The 19,895-nt window shown below is 34.8% G+C and overlaps 1 protein-coding gene across 2 annotated transcripts in view; it reads right to left on the bottom strand.

Moving 5' to 3' along the window:
* Positions 1-14,052, bottom strand: part of TSPAN12 (tetraspanin 12) — a 102,848-nt gene extending 88,796 nt beyond the window's left edge. Inside the window, exons 1-3 of one of the 2 annotated variants that reach the window (XM_074268164.1) lie at positions 13,723-14,035; positions 12,937-13,057; positions 12,262-12,397 (exon numbers count right to left, since the gene is read on the bottom strand). In XM_074268164.1, coding sequence (XP_074124265.1) covers positions 12,262-12,327 — 66 coding nt within the window. In that variant the 5' untranslated portion in view covers positions 12,328-12,397; positions 12,937-13,057; positions 13,723-14,035. Of the gene's footprint in view, positions 1-12,261; positions 12,398-12,936; positions 13,058-13,722 lie in introns of both variants that reach the window. The other variant, XM_074268163.1, reaches the window with a different exon arrangement.
* Positions 14,053-19,895: the final 5,843 nt, after the last annotated feature.

Here is a 19,895-nt window from a genome sequence, read left to right as displayed (position 1 = left end):
TAAACTTTCATGATATAACATGAACCAAGGTCATATTGGAAATTTCTCTAATTTCAGTAAAATCTTGCTGCTTATTATGTAGCTATTTATTATCTACATTCATTATTCATTCCATAGGGACAAGACTTCCATGTCTAAAAACCTATAATTCTTTGATGTAATGTTTTTTCAGTCTGATGAGGGATACTTAGATTTTAATTTTTCAGTCTTACTTAAGCTTCTTTTGAGAATGATTTTTGTATAGCATTTATTAATATGATAATAACAGGCTTTACATGACACTTCCATGTCTGAAAAGTATTTTTACATGTATCCACCTTTGATCTTCACAACAACCCTTTTAGCTGGTACCATTATTTATCCCCTTTTTATATCTGAGAAAACAAGGTTGAAAGTGGTTCAGTTGCCCAGGATCACTTTTATGAATGAAGACAGTTTTATCAATAACAATTACTTTTTTTCAGTTCTTCAGCACTCCAGTCATTGTATTATTTTGTCTGTAAAAAGCATTTTTTTTTCATAGCAATGGCTAACAGCTGATTGTTTCATAGGTCTCATCACTATTTTTCTGACTTCAAAAAATCTATACTACATTTGTAGGAAATTTAAGTAATCATCAGCCAGGACCCTTTTAAGTTCTCAGCTTATGTACTAAGGACTAATTATACAATTGTTTGTCAGTTCTTGGCACTGTTTTTTTGGGACTTTGGTTTGGATTTTTGCTGGCTTTTGCTTTCTGCCACTGTTTCCTTTTGTGCTTCAGTGTGACTGTTCTTACTTCTTTGTGGGCTTGAATGATCTGATTTTTAAAATGCTAGATTTCCCTACAACAACCAATGCAATATTTTTAGTAGTCACTAAAGTGTGTTCTTTTTGCCCATTTCCTTGGAGGAGTGCTCATTCTTAAAAACTATGGAATTATAAACATAATAAAAGAGGAATTAAATATGTAGGTCATTGATCCATAAAACTAAGGAGAAACTAACTAGAGATAGGGAAATGTACTCAATCCAGTTTCATCTGGTTGAAGTCAGTATCAACAGAAGTACATATATGACCATAACTTGTCACAAAATGAAACTATGTCAAAAATATTGTTTGTCCCTAATAATCCACATATCACTGTATGTGCCTATATATTTGATACCTATTTTCCTTGATAGAAACTAAATTTATATATATATATATATATATATATATTTGCCTACTCAGGGTCTAGAACAAAAAATAGCAGGTGCTTAATAAGAATTTGTTGATTAATAATAAGATTTTTAAAATAAGATTAAAATAAGACAAATAATAAGATTAAAAAATAATAAAATAAAAATATGATAAAAATAAAAATAAAATTTTGTTATACTGTGTGAAGAATCAATTCTCTCAAGAAATAACTTTAGTTAAAATTCCATATTTTGAACAACAACCCTAAATAAATTAAATAATTAAATCAATGAAATAACAATAGTCATTAAAAAAAAAAAAAAAACCTACTAGATACTAACCATTCCCTGCTATGAAGACAACAACTATCTGAATTGCTGTCTTCTGGTTAACCTGTCTTATGCAGGATTAACTGATGATACTCTCATACTTAGATCAAACTCTCAAACTTAGATCAAAATGAGCTTCTGTCCCTCACTATATTGCTGAGCATAGCACTTTCCTCACTGGTCTTTTTTCTGGGTAGGAAATTATCTACTCTGCCATTCTCACTGCCACTGCTTCTAAATACTACTATAGCCATCATCATCACTAATCTTTACAGCTCTCTTTTCACTTTTCTCTATTTTCCTTCTTGGTTTTTTTTTTCACTCCTTTGTTCAGTTTCCCATTATTTTCAGTTTTCATGCAAATAGTTAATCTCCTGTAGACATCAGCAACCAATCTAAGAGATGTCAAAACTCTTATTCAGCCATGTCCAATTCTTTATGATCCCAAGTGTAGAGATCTAATACAATTCCTGAACAAACATATCTTCCAAAATTCAGCTCCAGGCATTCATTCCTAAACAGGGTAAGAGGCAGTGAAGAGAAGAGATAGGAAAGGGCTTGAAGACTTGAAGAATGAGTCCTGGGCTTGAATCCTGTTTTCATATATACTATCTTGTTTGCATATACATCTCACTTAATATCTTTGAACCTTAGCTTCCTCTCCTGTAAAATAGGGATAATATTATCTTACCTCTACTTACCTCTAAAAGTTTTTATGAGAAAAGTGCTTTCTAGATCTTAAATCATTATATAAATGTTAGAGATAGGGATAGGGACTAGAAGTGTAATTGCATTACTATAGGTAACTCCTGGAAATATCCTTTACTTAGCTGCAATTTACAATTTTAGAGAGTTGCCTTCATTACTGGAAAAACTGACTTCCCCAGGGTAAAAAATCCAGTGTGGGTCAGAAGCATGATTTGAACCCAGCCTTCTGAACTTTGAGGCTAATTCTCTAAGTACTATATCACACTTCTTCCTAAATCTAAGTTATGTGATATTTTAGGACATATCTGCTTCCCTGTAGTATTAGATATAAGAATGATAAATGAAATGGAGTAAATTTTAATCCATTAAATTTCTATCTCCTCTGAGCCCAAGCACTGATTGTTTTGTTTAACCACCACTTAAAGCAAAGAAAATAAAATCTTGGGGAAAAACCTCAATGTCAATTAATTAATACAGTAAAGAAGATTCGATATTTAAATCTGTCCCATGTCTTCAAATGAAGTCTAAGTAGATATTAATTTTCCCCGTTCTGCAAGGTGATTTTTTGGTTAGCCTTAACAAAAAAAAAAAAAAAAAATAGGGCTTGTTTTGAACCATACTCTAATAGACCCAATGCTGGATACAGTAGATAAAGCACCAGCCCTGAAGTCAGGAGGACCTGAGTTCAAATTTGACCTCAGATATGTAACACTTCCTAGCTGAGTGACCCTGGGCAAGTCACTTAACCCCAATTGCCTCAGGGGAAAAAAAAGAAAACAAAAAAAGATATAAATGTTCTGAATACCTGTATTTAAATCAGAGGTAGGGCTCTTAACTAGCTGGGGATATGGTTATGATATGGGCTAGTCACTTAATTTCCTGCAGTCTCAGGAATCTCTCTAAAAACATATTTGTATATGAGTTGAAATCTTTTCTGATAGGAGTTTTCACATCAATGCTACATGTTTTAAAAGTCTACATGTGAATTTCCCATTTCATCTAATTAAACACAAAATTCAAGTCCTCCTTGAACTCTTTCATAGGACCTGACATCTATTCCTTCTTGTAAATTATCATTTCCTTCTGTTTCCTGATCACAGGATCATATGTTTAATGCCAGAAGGGAACTTAGAGGTACAAAAAGTAAAAATCTAGAAAAGTTACATGATTTTTAAGCAAATAAATGGCAGAGCTGGGATTCAAACCTAGGTTCTCTGACACTATATGTGGTCCACACTTTTTAATCTATGCCTTCTCAGATCTATGTATTTGAATGTCTTCTCTTCCTTCACTTAATTCCTATCCATTCAAATCCAAATGACATTCTTGTGATATATTCTCTTGCCTAAGCTTCCCTCCACACTACACCACACCATACCATACCACACCACACCATACCATACCATACCTCTCCCACACACACACACATGAACTTCTCTCCTCCCACCTTGGAACTCATATACCACTTTGTTTTATAGCTCTGACATAGTACCCATGTAGTATTTTTCTATTGCTCCTTATACTAAATTGTAAGCTCTATGAGGGCAGGGGCCTTTTTTAAAAATTTCTATTTTCTATCTTCCCTAGGACCTAGTCCAGTACTCTACATGTTAAAAATTCCTGGTAAACTAAATTCAGATCTATAAATGTGTTATGGAGAAAATCAAGTAAAAACAGCAATTGTTCTGTTCTATACAAGGGTTTCTAATATATGGACACAAGGATCTAAAGATGACTTCTAGGTTTTGGAGTGGTTATGTGTGGGTCAGAGGAAAGAAGATCAATTTGCACATGTTTCATTCCCTCTACTCAACCCCTAATTAGACTATAAGCTTCTGTAGAACAAGGAATCAAGCTTTTTTAAATTTTAAATTATTTTCTGAGCCAAGTACAAAGCTTTGCCCACAGTAGACACTTAAAAATGTAAACTGAATTAACCATCACAGGGAAGAAGACTTCAGCTCAACATAAGGAAAATATTATTAACAACAATCACTGTCCAAAATTGTAATATTCTTCCCTGAAAACTAGTGAACTTGTTTAAAGAGAGGGTGGATAGCTGTTAGAAATGTAAAACTACTGAGTATATGGGTGTATTTGATGACTTTGCTGGTTCTTTTGAATCTTTAAGTAAATCGACTGACTTACCTCACAAGGCCAAATTCGAAGAAGAAAAAAAATGCACAAAACACTTTGTAGCATAGAGTATTAAATAAATGTGAGTAACTAGTTTAATTGGGCCACAGGAACTCTGAAAAAGTATTGCAGCTACACATACCAACAATGTTAAAATAAGTATTATAAATAACAATCTTCATCCCATAGTAATAAGAAGCTCACAGAGTAACCGCATCTCTCCTATGAAGCCAATTAAGTACTCTGAAAAAGAATTATTTAATTCCTATTATATTTTCTTAATCTAGAGTAATAATAATAATAAAACATGTCTAAAAGGAGAGAACACTACTTCAGTAACAAACCATGAAAGGAGTTACTGGGATACTGTTAAATCCATAAGTCCAGTATATCTAGTAATTTCTGAATTGTATACAATAAAACAACTTTGTAATTGAAAATAATCATTCCACTATGATTTGAGCTTACTGAACTTCTAAAATACTATGATAATCCTATTTACCTAGGATTATGGCTCCTTATATTTTTCAACTACTATAAAAAACAATTTTTCACTCCATCTCAGAACATTATTTGGAAATGATGCAAGGAATATGTGTTAGCAATATCTTTCAATGGCTTACTCAAAACAATTTAACTCTTGTCTTTTTAGACAATGCAGAAAAATACTTTGTTGAGTAAATTAATGAATGACTCTAGATGAATTTTTAGCAACCTGTAATTTGCTACATTGAGGTCATGATTTAATTTTGAAACAATAACATGGGGAGAAATATCCTCAATTAAAGTTGGGATTATAATCTTATGCATATTTCTTGAAATTGTTAATAAAATTAACTTATACTTAGAGAGTGAATATGAAAGCATGGTCAATTTCCAAGGCATTTACACAGTGGTCCTCAAACTTTTTAAATAGGGGGCCAGTTCAATGTCCCTCAGACTGTTGGAGGGCCGGACTATAGTAGAAACAAAAACTCACACTGTCTCCGCCTCTCAGCCCATTTGCTGTAACTCGGCGGGTCCGAATAAACGTCCTCATCGAGCCACATCTGGCCCGCCACCATAGTTTGAGAACCCCTGCTATAAGTACATAAGAAAATAACATTTCACAAGGAGTCTCAGCCATGCACAACTTGCATTTCAGTGAATACTTTCTCTTCTCTTTCTCTCCTTTGTTCTAGTTCCTCTTTATAGATTATCTTTTTTAACTATACAGGAAGCTCATTCAGGCTACTTATTACAGTTCCTGGTGCATTATAAGTATTTAATAAAAACTTTACTCCCTATCAATTGTATAAATTATAAAACATGGCATAAAATATAATTTTTTTGTAAAAATGGCTAACATAAGATTTAAGAATTATTTGTGACTTTCTTTAAATCATTAACACAAATAGGATCACAGATTCAGAAGTGGAAAGAAACTCAAAGACCATCTAATCCAACCCCCTCATTTTATAGCTGGGGAAACTGAGGTTCAAGAAATTTAAAAGCTTCATAAAGGTTGTAAATGGCAAAGAAAAGATGTTCACTGATGTACTCTAAGTCCAAAGCCAGAGCCTTCCCACCTCCATATTACATGCCTGCTAATTATAAACTGGATTAAATTTAAGTAGTGCTCTATAATTGCAAAATGCTTCATGAGTCTTAAATATCATTTCTTTCTTTATAATAGTAAGATAAGTAGTACATATATTAACGTCATTTCAGGTTAAAAAGACTTGCCCAAAATTACAAAGCCAAATAAGTGGCAGAGCCAGTATTCTGATCCCCATCTTATCTGCCCCCATCAAATATAAAACTCTTTCCACTATACCAAACCACTTATGGGTATAAGGCAGAAGTAAGGAGATCAACAGGTTGGGGAAGGGATAAGCAAAAAGTCTCAACAACAAAATAGTTAATTTAAATAATCCTTTGAACTCTTCCCAAAACTCCTCTTATGAGGCAGACAGTGGTTCATATAAACTACCCCATTATGAGCTATGCTACACTTTATTAAAGAAGTAGCTAACTTAGGCATGGAAAATTAGGGAATAAAACATTTACTTAAAGTAATTGAGTGATATCATTATTCCAGAGAATGTGCAATGAATTTTAATAGGCTAGTAGTAATAGTAACATTAGTTAGAGGGCTTTGCATAAACTTAGACTTTGATTCCATAGATGGTCTTTATACTACATTTTAAAAGTTGAAGAATATTCAGTATTTTTGCATAAATATATGAATCAAATGTGAATGTGGATTTATTTAATCTAATATTACCAAGATTTCCAGTGCTCCAAATCAATAATAATTATAGAAATAAAAATGGAAGAAATTCTGAGGTTCTACTTAACATCTACTAGATTGGTGAAGATGATTTTAAAAAAAGAAAATGATAAATATTGGAAAAATTATAGAAAAGTAGGAACACTGAAATACTGTTGGTAAGCCTGTGAACATGTACAACCATTCTGAAAAGTAATTTGTAATTATATACAAAATTTTATTGAACAGTGTAATAAATGCCCTTTTCACTCATTTCTATCATTTAGAATCCTATACTCCAAAGAAATTAAAGAAAGAGGAAAAGGTCTTATATTATAAAAATATTTGTAGTAGCTTTTTTGGTGGTAGCAAAAGAAAACCAAACCGGAAACCAAGAATATGTCCATCAATTGGGAAAAGGCTAAAGAAATTGTTATCCATGAATATAATGAAAATTTACTGTGCTATACAAAATGTGGATAGATTATTTCAAGGAGACAAGAAAAACTTGTATGAACTGATGCAAAGTGAAGTGAACAGAAACAGAACAATTTATACTACAACAACAATATTACAAAAATGAACAATGTTGAAGCCCTAAGCCAGAACAATTTATACAATAACAACTCTATGAAGATAAACACCTCTGAAAGCTACAAGATCTCTGATCAATGAGATAACCATCTACTACTGGAGAGACCAAAGATAAAGACTGCTATCCTTCTGACAAAGAGGTGACAGATTCAGAGTACCAAATAAGACATTATATATATATAAAATCAATGAGAGAATTTAGTCTTGACTATTAATATTTGCTACAAGAAATTTGTTATTTTTATGGCTTGGGGGTGGGAAGAAAATAGATTTCTTTTAATAAAAAATAAAATAAAATTTAATTTAAAATAGATAATTGAGTTCTAATTCTTCATTGTCTGCACCAGTTGGAGAACTAAAGTATGAATGAATAGTAACAGAAAACTGAGTCTACAGGAAGAAAAAAAATTTGCTAGATTTACTATGTTTCACACTTCTTCCCTAATTTCATTGTATAATAAATCAGGCCTTAACTCTACCCTGCTATTGAATATTTCAATAAACATGCTATGATAGCTCTAGTCAAACTGTATGTGTGAAATGAAGATTTTAATAAAACTGCAGAGAAACTATTATGCTTAAAAAAAAAAAAAAAACAGAAATAAGTATACAACAAATGTTAAGTGCTATCAATTTTCAGGCATTTTCAAAGGAAAAGAAAAAGGAGAACCTTGCTTCTAATTGTGCCCATCTTGGTAGTAGCAGAAAATTACCATCTGAAAGCCATTTGATAATCTGTAAAATGAGTAGATAATTCTAGGATTATTGAGTAGATAAATACTCATATCACAAAGCCACCAGTTTTAGTCCTAAAATTGGAAGATAAGTTCAAAGAATACCACCAGCATGTACATTGAAAGTGTTCCATAAATTTTAACTGATAATGACAGTATTAAGAGGGATTTTCACATATCCATTAACTCTGCCCATCATCTTTTAATCAGAGTGAAGGTGCTCTAAGGTCTTAGTTTCCCTGCTTCATGCACTTGCTTTTGTTCCCCATTGTGAACAAATTGAAAATAGGAACACTAAGAGATATCTATGGCAGAATTCTATTTCCTTGAATCAGGTTCTCAGAACTGCCATACAGAGCTAATCACAGACCCAGATGCAGTTCAGGACTTTAGCCAAATTACTATCCCCCTTCCACCCCCACCACTCAGACCCTTTGCCAATCCCAGTCAGCAACCCTGAGCTCATATTTCCCTATGCCTTGGGAAAACACACTCAACACATAAAAAATCAAGTAAAGCAAAGTAATTAACGGAAAAAAGAAAGAAAATAGTATATTTGTAACTTTGAATGTTGCAAACTTTTTTCTTCCTGGGCCTATGTGTCATACATAAATAACATAGAAAGTTTAGGGGGAAAAGTTTTCTCTTTGAATGCAAAGGTATTTCCACTGCCTTACCATTCTTTCCCCAGTAACTCAGCAAGCTAAATTCTAGATATCTATAATGATAAAAGAATACAGTATAGAACTCAAGTTTTTGCAGAAGATCTACTTTTTACTACTCCTAATTCGGGGGGGGAGGGGTGGGGGGGGGGTTAAGTGGCTGATATTACAGTCACTGATGGGATTGGGGTGGGGCTACTGTAAAGGTACTTGAGCCAAGAGGAAGGGGTGTGCCTCCAACTATGAACCACAAGGCCAGATTCCCTGGTTGGAGAATACACCCTGAAGAGCCAAAAAAAGAAAAACTTTCTTTCCTCTGCTCCACACTCAGCATGAGATGTCTATTTCAAGTAGAAATCACTTAAGCTCTAGCTGTCAAATTATTCCATTGGCCAGCTAAGCTATGACATTTCCCATATCTAAGAGATGTAAAAGAAAGTGTTGAAGCAGTTATTCAAGACCATGGCTTCAACCCCAGAAAATTACCAGAAGCCCTTACACACTCTGCTGAAAAACAAAGATATCAGAAACACATACACACACTCAAACTGTTCTATTCCTGCATTGAGTTATTTTCTACATTTTCCTACAAGTAAAGTGAACCTGACTTCCCTCTGTCAGTTTTTTATAGTCCATTTTCTAACTACTGGCTTGGATAAATATTTTACAATGGCATGAATGATTAAAAAAAAAAAAAAAAAAGACACACAGCCCACTAAAATTACTGTAAAATAGAAACAAGAATACCATAACAGTAACTAAATTATCAAATAGATTTAATGAACACCAAAATACAATACTAGCTAATAATAACTTTTATGTAGCACTTATATGATATGCCAGGCACTGTTCCAAGCAGCTTTATAATTATTATCTCATTTGATCTATACAACAACCTGAGAGGTAGATGGAGTTATTATCCCCATTTTACAGATGAGAAAACTAAAGCACAAAAAGCCTAATTGATTTATCCAGGGTCACAGTAATTAAATGTATTTCATATTGAATATGAGAAAATGACTTTTAGATTGATATTAAAATTATTGCATAAAACAGAATAATAAAATCACAGAATCTTGGAATAGGAGGGCATTTTAGGAATTATCTAGCCTAATCTTTTTAGAAGACTTACTTAGTCACAGAAAAGTTATGTCAATGGTCACAATTTTTGTCATTTAGCAACTCAAAATATTTAATTCTTTATTAGAAAGGGAACATTTATGTTATCAATTTAAAATTAGAAAAATATTAGACTTACAGGTCAATATTCGAGTTTTACATTAGTTATCTAAGTCTTACAACTTCAAATTTAATTTCTATTTTATTAAATGATACCTAAGATATGTTCAAGGCCTAAAATTCTATAGTTATATTATTTTAAAATGAATTTAAAATGAATTATTTAAAAATTAGTAATTTTGAGAACTTATTATTGTTGTTCAGTTGCATCTGACTCTCCATGACTCCATTTTGGGATTTTCTTGAAAAAGATCCTGGAAGGAATACAGAAAGGCTTGGAGAGACTTACATCAACTGTTGCTGAGTGAAATGAGCAGAACCAGAAGATCACTATACACTTCAACAACAATACTGTATGAGGATGTATTCTGATGGAAGTGGAAATCTTCAACATAAAGAAGAGCCAACTCACTTCCAGTTGATCAATGATGGACAGAGGTAGCTACACCCAGAGAAGAAACACTGGGAAATGAATGTAAATTGTTAGCACTACTGTCTATCATACCTTCGGAAGCTAATAATTAATGTGCAACAAGAAAATGGTATTTACACACATGTATTGTATCTAGGTTATATTGTAACACAAGTAAAATGTATGGGATTGCCTGTCATCGGGGGGAGGGAGTAGAGGGAGGGGGGGATAATTTGGAAAAAGGAATACAAGGGATAATATTATAAAAAAAATATATAATAAAAAATTTATTTAAATAAATAAATAAAATAAAATAAAATAAAAGAATAAAAAAAAAGAAAAAGATCCTGGAGTAGTTTGCTTTTTCCTCTCCAGTTCATTTTACAGATGAAGAAACTGATTACAAGTCCAGCGTCCTATCCACTAAGCTATCTACCTGTCCCTATTGAGAAAACAGCAATGAACAAATACAAAATATAATAAAATGTCTCTTTTAAGTTGAGAAGGATTACTAAAAATGAAGGAACTTCAAATTGAAAAAAATATTTAGAATTAATTAGGATACTGCTTGTCATATTTTAGCATCTACAATAATTACATGTTGTTTTGGGAATTCTCCTTTTCAGAGTGATATAAGAGAGCAAAGAATCTGAACAGTTTATAGTATAATACTTATTACCCCTGTTGTGGAAAAACCCACATATGTTCTTTTTCATAGTGCATAAGTTTCATAGTCATAAAATTTTAAAATCATATATTAAGTGCTGAATTTAATAATATATTAGTTGAACAGTAAACAGTGGGGGGAGTGAGGAAGGAATTATGTAATTTGCAAGAAATATAATTTTTTTTAAATAAATAAGGGGCTTAAGTATATATATTTTAAATGAATTTAACCACTTACTATTGCAATTCTTGTGAAAGAAGTTTCTTAAGGCTTTCTTGATAAACATTCAACTTGGTCACTTCATGAATGTTTCATTCTCTGGACTATATCTAGATTTATCTAAGAGATTTATCTAAATGTATCTAAGAGATCACTCTCTATTAGAAGGTAAAGCTCAGAGGAGAAAACATGGATAAAAGCACTCTGAAAAAATATAAAGTTAGGGAATGCAAGTTATATTATTGCTATTATTTCTAGATTCTATTTTCTTACAAAAGATTATAGACCATAAATTATCAAAAACCCATAACAAGACACAAAACAGAGACTACTTTTCTGCAGTAGTCAATTATCTCTAGTGGAACAGATTTCACTGACAGTTTTCATCACTTATTTTTAAAAACAGCATCATAATGATGAGATGTACTTTATGAAAACTCATGGCAGAGCATAGCCTCAAAAAAAAAAAATCTGGCACAAAGGAAATTAAATTTACCTTCATCTCATTAAATTTTCTATTGATTATTTTGTAAAACAGCATATGACTATATATATATGCATATATATATATGTATATATATATATATGCAGAAAATACCTTAAATTTTTTCTAACATGAAATAGTTACATGACAGCTAATTTTCAGTTGATTTCCAGCCCCCAGAAAGTCTTCCTAATTAATATACCAGGCTAAACTTTTTATAAGATACCATATATAGAAAGTATATATGTAGAAAGAATTTGTGATAAACCATAAGACTTTTTTCTTTTTTGCAGCCAAAAATTACATGTCTAAACTAAAACAATTTAATGGGTTTCTCAGTTATCTGTTAACTTATGAAAACAAATAGTACCCTTAGCAATATGTCACAATTTTATTATTGTAGCTACAGGCATATGTATTTATTTATAACCCTAGATTAACTTCAAACCTAATTTTACTGAAAGGGTGTATGGTAATTTTGTTTAAATTACCAAATGGAATTTGAGGTGGTTCAAACTTACCAAGAAGGGTAACCTTTACAAATTGGGAAAACATTAGGAATAATCCCATATAATTAATTAATTTGCAGTGCTCTTTGGTGCATTATCTGGTGATTGGTTGTAACTTGAGTCAGACAGTGCCACCTGTTTTAGAGAAGTACTTACCCAAAAGAGCAGATTAAGGGCATAGAGAAGACAGCGCAGGCACTTGACTGAATCTTCTCTAGCCATTGTGAGCTCTCCTCTGAAGAAACCCCATCCTCTTACCACATCCTCTGCCACCAATCAAGGCAACTGCACTCTGCAATGGATTCAAGACAGGAAGACAGGAAAAAGGAATCCGATCATTGTCTTTTCTTAATTCCACCCACAGACATCCTCTCACTGGCCTCAGAGTAGGATATCTTGTCTGACCAATAGGACACAGTCACTTCCCTTCATTTACAAAAAACATTTGCTAAATACATGGAGTTGAAGGATAACCTAAACTACATAAAAGTCCAAACTGAGCCCAGATTACACCTGCTGGAAAGGGAAAATATTTGCTCTGTTAACAAATGGGTGCAGAGCAGGCTATTATCTTTGTACTGTTTGTTTGGGGCTGCTGTTATGTTCCCCATCCCCCCCCCCCCAGTATGTTTTAATGAGATACTTTTAAAAACTCATTCTCCTTTGGGACTGCCTTTTTTTTTTTTTTAAACAGTCCTAAAGGCTAAAGTCCATAAATTCCTGACACGTAAAGGGAATTTTAAATAAGTAACTGATGTATGGAAGGGAGTAAATGCCCCATTCTCATTAAGGAAGTTACATTTCTTTAAATCACTGCTCTCACTCACCCACCTATCACAAAACGTCATGTGTGAAAGTATCTGGAAAGGGGGAGGGGAGACAAGAGTTAGCTGTAATTCCGCTCTGCGACTTGGGTTTCTTTGAGAGAATGTGAGAAATGATGTTTTCTGCCCTGGAATGATAGATTATAAATGGGGAGGGGAGGCACAAAGGAATTAAGTCCAAGGCAGCTGTGCAGACACAAAGTTTCTCACACACACACAATCTCTCTTCTCTCTCTCTCTCTCTCTCTCTCTCTCTCTCTCTCTCTCTCTCTCTCTCTCTCTCTCTCTCTCTCTCTCTCTCTCTCTCTCTCTCTCTCTCTCTCTCTCTCTCTCTCTCTCTCTCTCTCCTCTTTTCTCTCTCTCTTTTTCTCTCTCTCGTCCGTCTCCCCCCTCCTCCCTTTCTCCCCCTCTCTTCCTCACTCGCCCTCTCTTTCTTTTTTCCCACCCTTCTTTACCTCCCCCTAGTCTACCCACCCCATCCCAATCATATTCTAAACAGATTACAGCCGCCAACAAAAACCAAATCTCCCCTATACTCCCAATCCACCACAAAATGCTCACTCCTAAAGTCTACTCCAAGGACCAGGAAAAAATCAAAGAAAAAAGAGCCCAGGAACAGGGCAGCATAATCTAGTAGGAAAACGAAATCCCATCTTTAAGTACTTTAGCTAGCTATTCGGAAGGTTTCCAATACCTCCCTAGGGACTGGAGCAGCAGACTTGCTGGTGGCGAAAGTATGGGAAGAGGAGGGAGGAGAGATTAAGGAGGGAAGAAGAAAGAACCCGTCACTCACCTCGGACGCGGGGCTCCGTGCCCCCCTCCCGTCCAGGGACTGTAGGGGACACACCACGGGGACTCATCGGGGCAGCAACGCGCTACGGGGAGCTCTGCAGCATAGCATTGGCTAGTGGACGAGACGCTTCCTCCTCTTCCTTCCCCCTCTTCCCCCCAGCCGTCGCCTGGGGGGGATGGGGGGGGGGGAAATGCTGGGCAACAGTTGCTGGAAAGTCTCAGCAGCTCAGCCGCCTCCCAGCGCCGGTGTCCCTCCCCAGCCCTCGCCAACTCTCCAAGTCCCGGACAGACTAGACGACGAGGCAGTCGCTGCAACAGCCGTAGCCAGCTGCACAAAGTCTGCAGCGCATGCTCCGGACCAGCAACTGCTCCTGGTTAGGTCCTAATGGGCGTTCTTCTAGTTGCCCCCTTCCTGGGAGCAAGTATCCTCTGGACACGCTTTTTCTCAGCAGGGGTGGCCCCAGGGAAAAAAACCGGTAACTGAGAGATATGGGGAAAAACAGTTTAGTAGAATCCCTTTGGAAAGCTCCTGTTGGTATTGGGGGACAAAATCAGTACCTGTATACTCAACTTTGTGACAATGGGATTCTTCTAATAGGTCTAACGATCCCAAAAACTGAATTGTTATTGTAGGTGTGATACCTCTTTTGTTCTTTATTTTTTGTATTCATGCATTTCAAAAGATTTTAAAACTGTCCTTAGAACTAGGCCATCTAATTCAACTCTCACTTTTTTGAATAAGAAAATCGAATCCTAGGGGAGACCAAATGACTTGCCTAAGGTCACCCGAGTAGTAAATGTGTATTTTATAATATGCAGTAGGAAGAACCGGTATTGTTTCATCTTTGATTGCTTCACACAGTTCTTGTCATGAGGTAGATAACTGAAATAAATACTTGTTGAATTTGATTGATTCTTGAGATCTTCAACACAAAGTAGGCAAATCCTTTTTAATCCTTCAAATAAGCAATATCAAATTCCCTCACCTCCCCCCATATAATCCTCAGAGTCTCATACTAAATTAGATTTGACTCTAAATTTCATTTGAAGTTTGTATCCTATGATTGATCTTTGGAAATCTAAATTATTTTTAAACTAGAAACATAATTTATTAATATAATGTTTATACAATATACTATTTCCAAAACATACTGCACATTGTTTTGTTTTGTTTTTGTTTGGTTTGGTTTTGGTTTTGGTTTGGTTTTTTTTGTGGTGGTGGTTGTTTTTTGGAGTGTTCTCTGTACGCTTCAACAAAAAATCATTATTCCAAATTATTCCCTTAAATATCTGAAAATTTGACTATTAAGAAGTGGTACAGTAGATAGACTACCCAGCCTAAAGAGTCAGATCTTTGTTAAAACCCAACCTTAGGCATTCACTAGCTGTGTGACTCTGAACAAGCCACTTAACCCTGTTTGCCTCAATTTCCTCATCTTTAAAATGAGCTAGAGAAGAAAATGTCAAATTGCAGTTTCTGGGGGGAAAAAAAGCCCAAATGGGATTAACCCAGGGTGGGTCACACTGAATGGACTGAGCAGCAAATAGTTCATATGATAAGTTTCTTCCATTGGTTCAATCTTATTAACTTTGATAAAAGTCCAGTTCTTTGACACACAAGTGGGAAGTAAAAAATTCTGTAAGTCTTTAATTGGAAAGTCCTCTTTAGTATTCTGCCTAATTTCTCTTAAACACACACACACACACACACACACACACACACACACATACACCCCTCAGTACACACACACACACACACACACACACACACACACACACACACACACACCCCTCAGTAGACCTGAAAATCCTTTCAACCTTCAACCTCCCTTTCCCAGTCAAACTTTAGAAAATGTTCATTTTTTTCACTTCCCTGGAACATTTCATCTCTTTCCAATTTAGAATCCAGATAACTGAAAATTCTCCCTCCAAAGTTAGTAAATATTTCTTAGTTGTCACTTCTGATGACCTTTTCTCAGTCTATGTTTCTCCACCTCTATTGCACCACCTGACTCCACTGACCATTTTTTTTTGGGGGGGGGAATATGGGGCAATTGGGGTTAAGTGATTTACCCAGGGTCACACAGCTAGGAATTGTTAGTATCTGAGATCAGATATGGACTTCAGGGCTCTGCACCATCTAACTACCCCTAACCACTCTTTACGTCTGGTTCCTTTTTCTTCCCTGGGTTTCTCCTCCTCCCTGTCTGACTATCCTTTCTCAGTCTCCTTTGCTGGTTCATTATCTATATAATGCCTCCTGTTTCCCAGCTAATGAGTCTTACCTTCTTACTCTCTTAATTGGTAACCTTATCAACTCCTATAAGTTTAATTTTCATTTTCATGAAAATGACTCCTGAGTCCAGAACTTCTAATCACCTATTGGATATTTTAAACTGTATTCAAACTCACATATCCAAAACAGAACTTATCTCCTTCAACAAACCCACCCCTTTTCTGAAATTCCCTATATCTTTTAGAGGTGCCATAATCCTTCTAGTAACTCTAGACTTAAAATTTAGGTATTATCCTTGACTCCTCATTATTTCTTACTCTATATATCCAGTAGATTGCCAAATATTGTTTTGTCTACTTGCACAACATCACTCTATCTGTACCCTTCTCTCTACAAATAGGAGGCTAGCTAATACTCACTTCAGGTCCCAACTACTTTTTCCCAGAACTATTGCAACTATTGTTACTGTTATTATTATTCATACATTTTTCAGTCATGTTGACTCTTTGTGACCTTACTTTTTTTTTTTTTTTTAATAAAGATGCTGGAGTAGTTTGTATTTGCATTTCCTTCTCCAGTCATTTTATAAATAAGGAACTGAGCAAATGGAATTAAGTGACTTATCTAGGATCTCACTGCTAACAAGTGCCTAAAGCTGAATTTAAACTTGGGTCTTCCTGACTCTAAGCCCTGCATTCTATCCAGTTCACTACCTATTCATCTCCAAACTATTGCAATAGCTTCCTATTTAGTCTGTCAAAAAGTCTCTTTTCTCCACAATCTATCCTCCACACAGCTGCTAAAATGATTTTCCAAAATCTGACAATCTCAGTAACCTCATTTGATAAAAATTCCAGTGACTCCTTATTACCTCTAAAATAAAATACAAATTTCTTTATTCAGTATTTAAATCAGATGCCCACTTAATTTTACAGATCTAATATCATTACTCTCCTTTCTACATTCCAAAATCAGTCAATAGATAATTATTAGAAAGTTATCATGTAATACTCTAAAAATCAGATACAAAAAAAAAAAAAAAAAAAAAAAAAAAAAGCAAAACTCCATTAAATGCTAAAGAAGTTCACATTCTAACTGAGGAGATAACATGCAAATCACTATGGAGTAGATGGAAGGTCATTTTAGAGGGAAGGTGCTATCAGCATGTGGGGGAGAGTAAGAAGGACCAGGATGACATCAGATCACTGAAAAGAAAGAGGTAATGAGGGAGAACAGTCCAGAGAAGAGGATGGAGAGGAGATGGAGGGTCATTCTAGAAGGCAGGTATGACTGGGTCAGAATGTTCAAGTCTAAATTCGAGTTCTAGAGTAAGACTAGAAAGATTTTCACTAAAGTGAAAGACCAGAAAAGGACAAAAACTTGTGAAGGGTTTTAAATGCCAAACCAATTGTTTTCTATTTGATTCTGGAGGTAATAGTCACTGACATTTAATGAGTAGGGATGGATGACTGTTCTGACCTGCACTTTATTAACATCACTTTAGCAGGCAGTCATACTAGTCTCATTTGTTATTCCTCAAACATGACATTTTTCCTATCTCTCTACCTGTGCAATACCTATTCCTCATGCTTGGAATGCATTTCCTTCTTGATTCTGCCTTTTAGAATCCTTGATGTCTGTCAAAATTTACCTGAAGCACCAGCTTCTACACAAAATTTTTTCTGATCTAATTCTTGTTCTCCTTCCAAATTGTGTCATGTATATTTTGTATATATGAATGCATATGTGTGAATACATATGTCTCCTCTAATAGAATGTAATCTCAAAAAAAAGCACTTTTTTTTTAAACAGAGCCAGATAAAGCATCTAGAACATAGTATAACTTGTTTGTTGGTTGTTTAATTGAATTATTGATTTCCCGATTCTGTGGAAACTACTAGCATCCTTCTAGTTAGGCTAATATCAGTCATCCTCTACTTTTGACTCTCTTTTAACTCCCCTATATCTAATAAGTTGCCAAGACTTGTGGATTTTACTACCACAGCATCTCTTATAATCCCATCAGTCAGCCTTACTTACTCTTCCCTATACATGATGTAACATGCACTCCTAGCAGTTACTATTGCCAGTCTGTCCTAGGCCCAACAGAGTACCTTTGACCACTGACCTTTGCAGTGTCAACTCTACCCAGCTTGCCTCCTCTGAGGCCTTCACAGGTCTCTGGACCAATAACAGGCTCAAGAAAAGCCTTTATTATGCCTACTCACATAATACCTTGACTTAATGCCCTGACTTGTTAACTCCTTAGTGAATAACTGGTCTGAAGAGCCACATGTTCACTACCAAACTCCTTACCTCTCTCAGCTATCCATCAGCTTGGCTTGGCTACCCCAGGCTAGGGAGCCAAAAGAGAGCGACTTGCTGCCTGCAGTGGGCTTATAAAGGACCTGTGAGGTCACACACACAGCCAGCCAGTGAGAGAGCCATCACCCATTACAAAGCTATATCAATATGGCCAGGATCCCACCCACAGGGCAGTCCTGTATCCACAGAGATTACTTCTAGGCCACTCAATCTCCTGTTGCACTGTGGCTGCCCATTTAAAGGATGCTTACACATGATATTCCAACTCCTGCCTCCATGGTTTTATATAAACTACTCCTATCTGAAAAATCCCTATCTCCCTTCAAGGCTCAATGCTTTTCCACTCAGCTCTGGTCTTTTTATTAGGAATGTTTGAAAATCCTCTATTTCACTGAATACACCCCTTTTCCCATTAAGGATTATACTCAGTTTTGCTGGGAAGGTAATTCTTGGTTGTGATCCCAGCTCCACTGCTCTCTCAAATATTATATTCCAAGCCCTTTGGTCCTTTAATGTAGAAGTGCTAAATCATATGTTACTCTGACCATGACTCCACTCTACTTGAATTGCTTCTTTCTGGATACTTGCAGTATTTTCTTTTTGACCTAAAAGTTCCAGAATTTGTCAATAATATTCCTAGGAGTTTTCACTTTGTGATTTCTTTCAGGTGATCAGTGAATTTTTTTCAATTTCTAACCTTCTTTACAGAAGTTTCCAAATAGGCAACTCTTTACATGCATGTATATATAAATAAATATAGATAGAGATATCTTACTACTTATTAGAGTTTTCCACTCTCCCCAAAATAATTTGTAATTTTTAACATATCTTTTAAACTTATTTGTCTGTATATTAGGCAAATCTCTCTAGAGTCTTTAAGGGCAGTATCTTTTTCTATATTTTCTCTTTTCTTATTTTATTATTGCATGACTCAAAAAAGCAGAGAATTTTTCATTTTTGTCTTTTTATTCCCAGATGCTGACACAGTGCCTTGTACATAGTAGGCATTTAATATATGCTTGCTTGACCTGAATTGTTCACAATAGGCTTTAAATTAGTTAAACTGGGAAAAATAAGGTAATAATTTGTGCTTGTTACTGGTTCTAATTCTTCCTTCTAAAAATTACTTCTGAAAGTGACATAAAGAGGAAATATGCAGTCAGTAAAATCCATTAAGTAGCCAAATGGAAGCATGTATTCCTTGTGCCATCTGTACATAGTTTATTTAATCTTAAGAAAATAATCAAATATGTTCTTCTTTAACAGGTTTGTACCTGTAAAGAAGAACATATTTGATTAGGCTTAGCAGTCTAATCAACCAATGGAGCTTAAGGGAACCTTAGTAATCATCTCCTTCAGATTCCTTTTTGTACAGGAAACTGAGACAGCAGATATAATCCAGTAATTTTGTATGAAATTTATAAATGACAAAGTAATGACAGTAACCCAATTCTCTTTTCTACCAGTCCAGCATCTTTCCCACTATGACATGGATCACTCAAAACTTTTGTCTCTGAGATGTTGAAACAAGCTCTTCAAAATAAAAAAATAAAAAAAAAAAAAAACATTAATTTTACAAAGTTAGGAAAAGAATGTAGGTCCAATGATTCTAA

The sequence above is a fragment of the Sminthopsis crassicaudata genome, chromosome 5, assembly GCF_048593235.1.
Source record: "Sminthopsis crassicaudata isolate SCR6 chromosome 5, ASM4859323v1, whole genome shotgun sequence".
Taxonomy (NCBI): Eukaryota; Metazoa; Chordata; class Mammalia; order Dasyuromorphia; family Dasyuridae; genus Sminthopsis; species Sminthopsis crassicaudata.
Note: the sequence above shows the minus strand (reverse complement) of the source record. Positions and strands in the feature narration are given on the sequence as shown.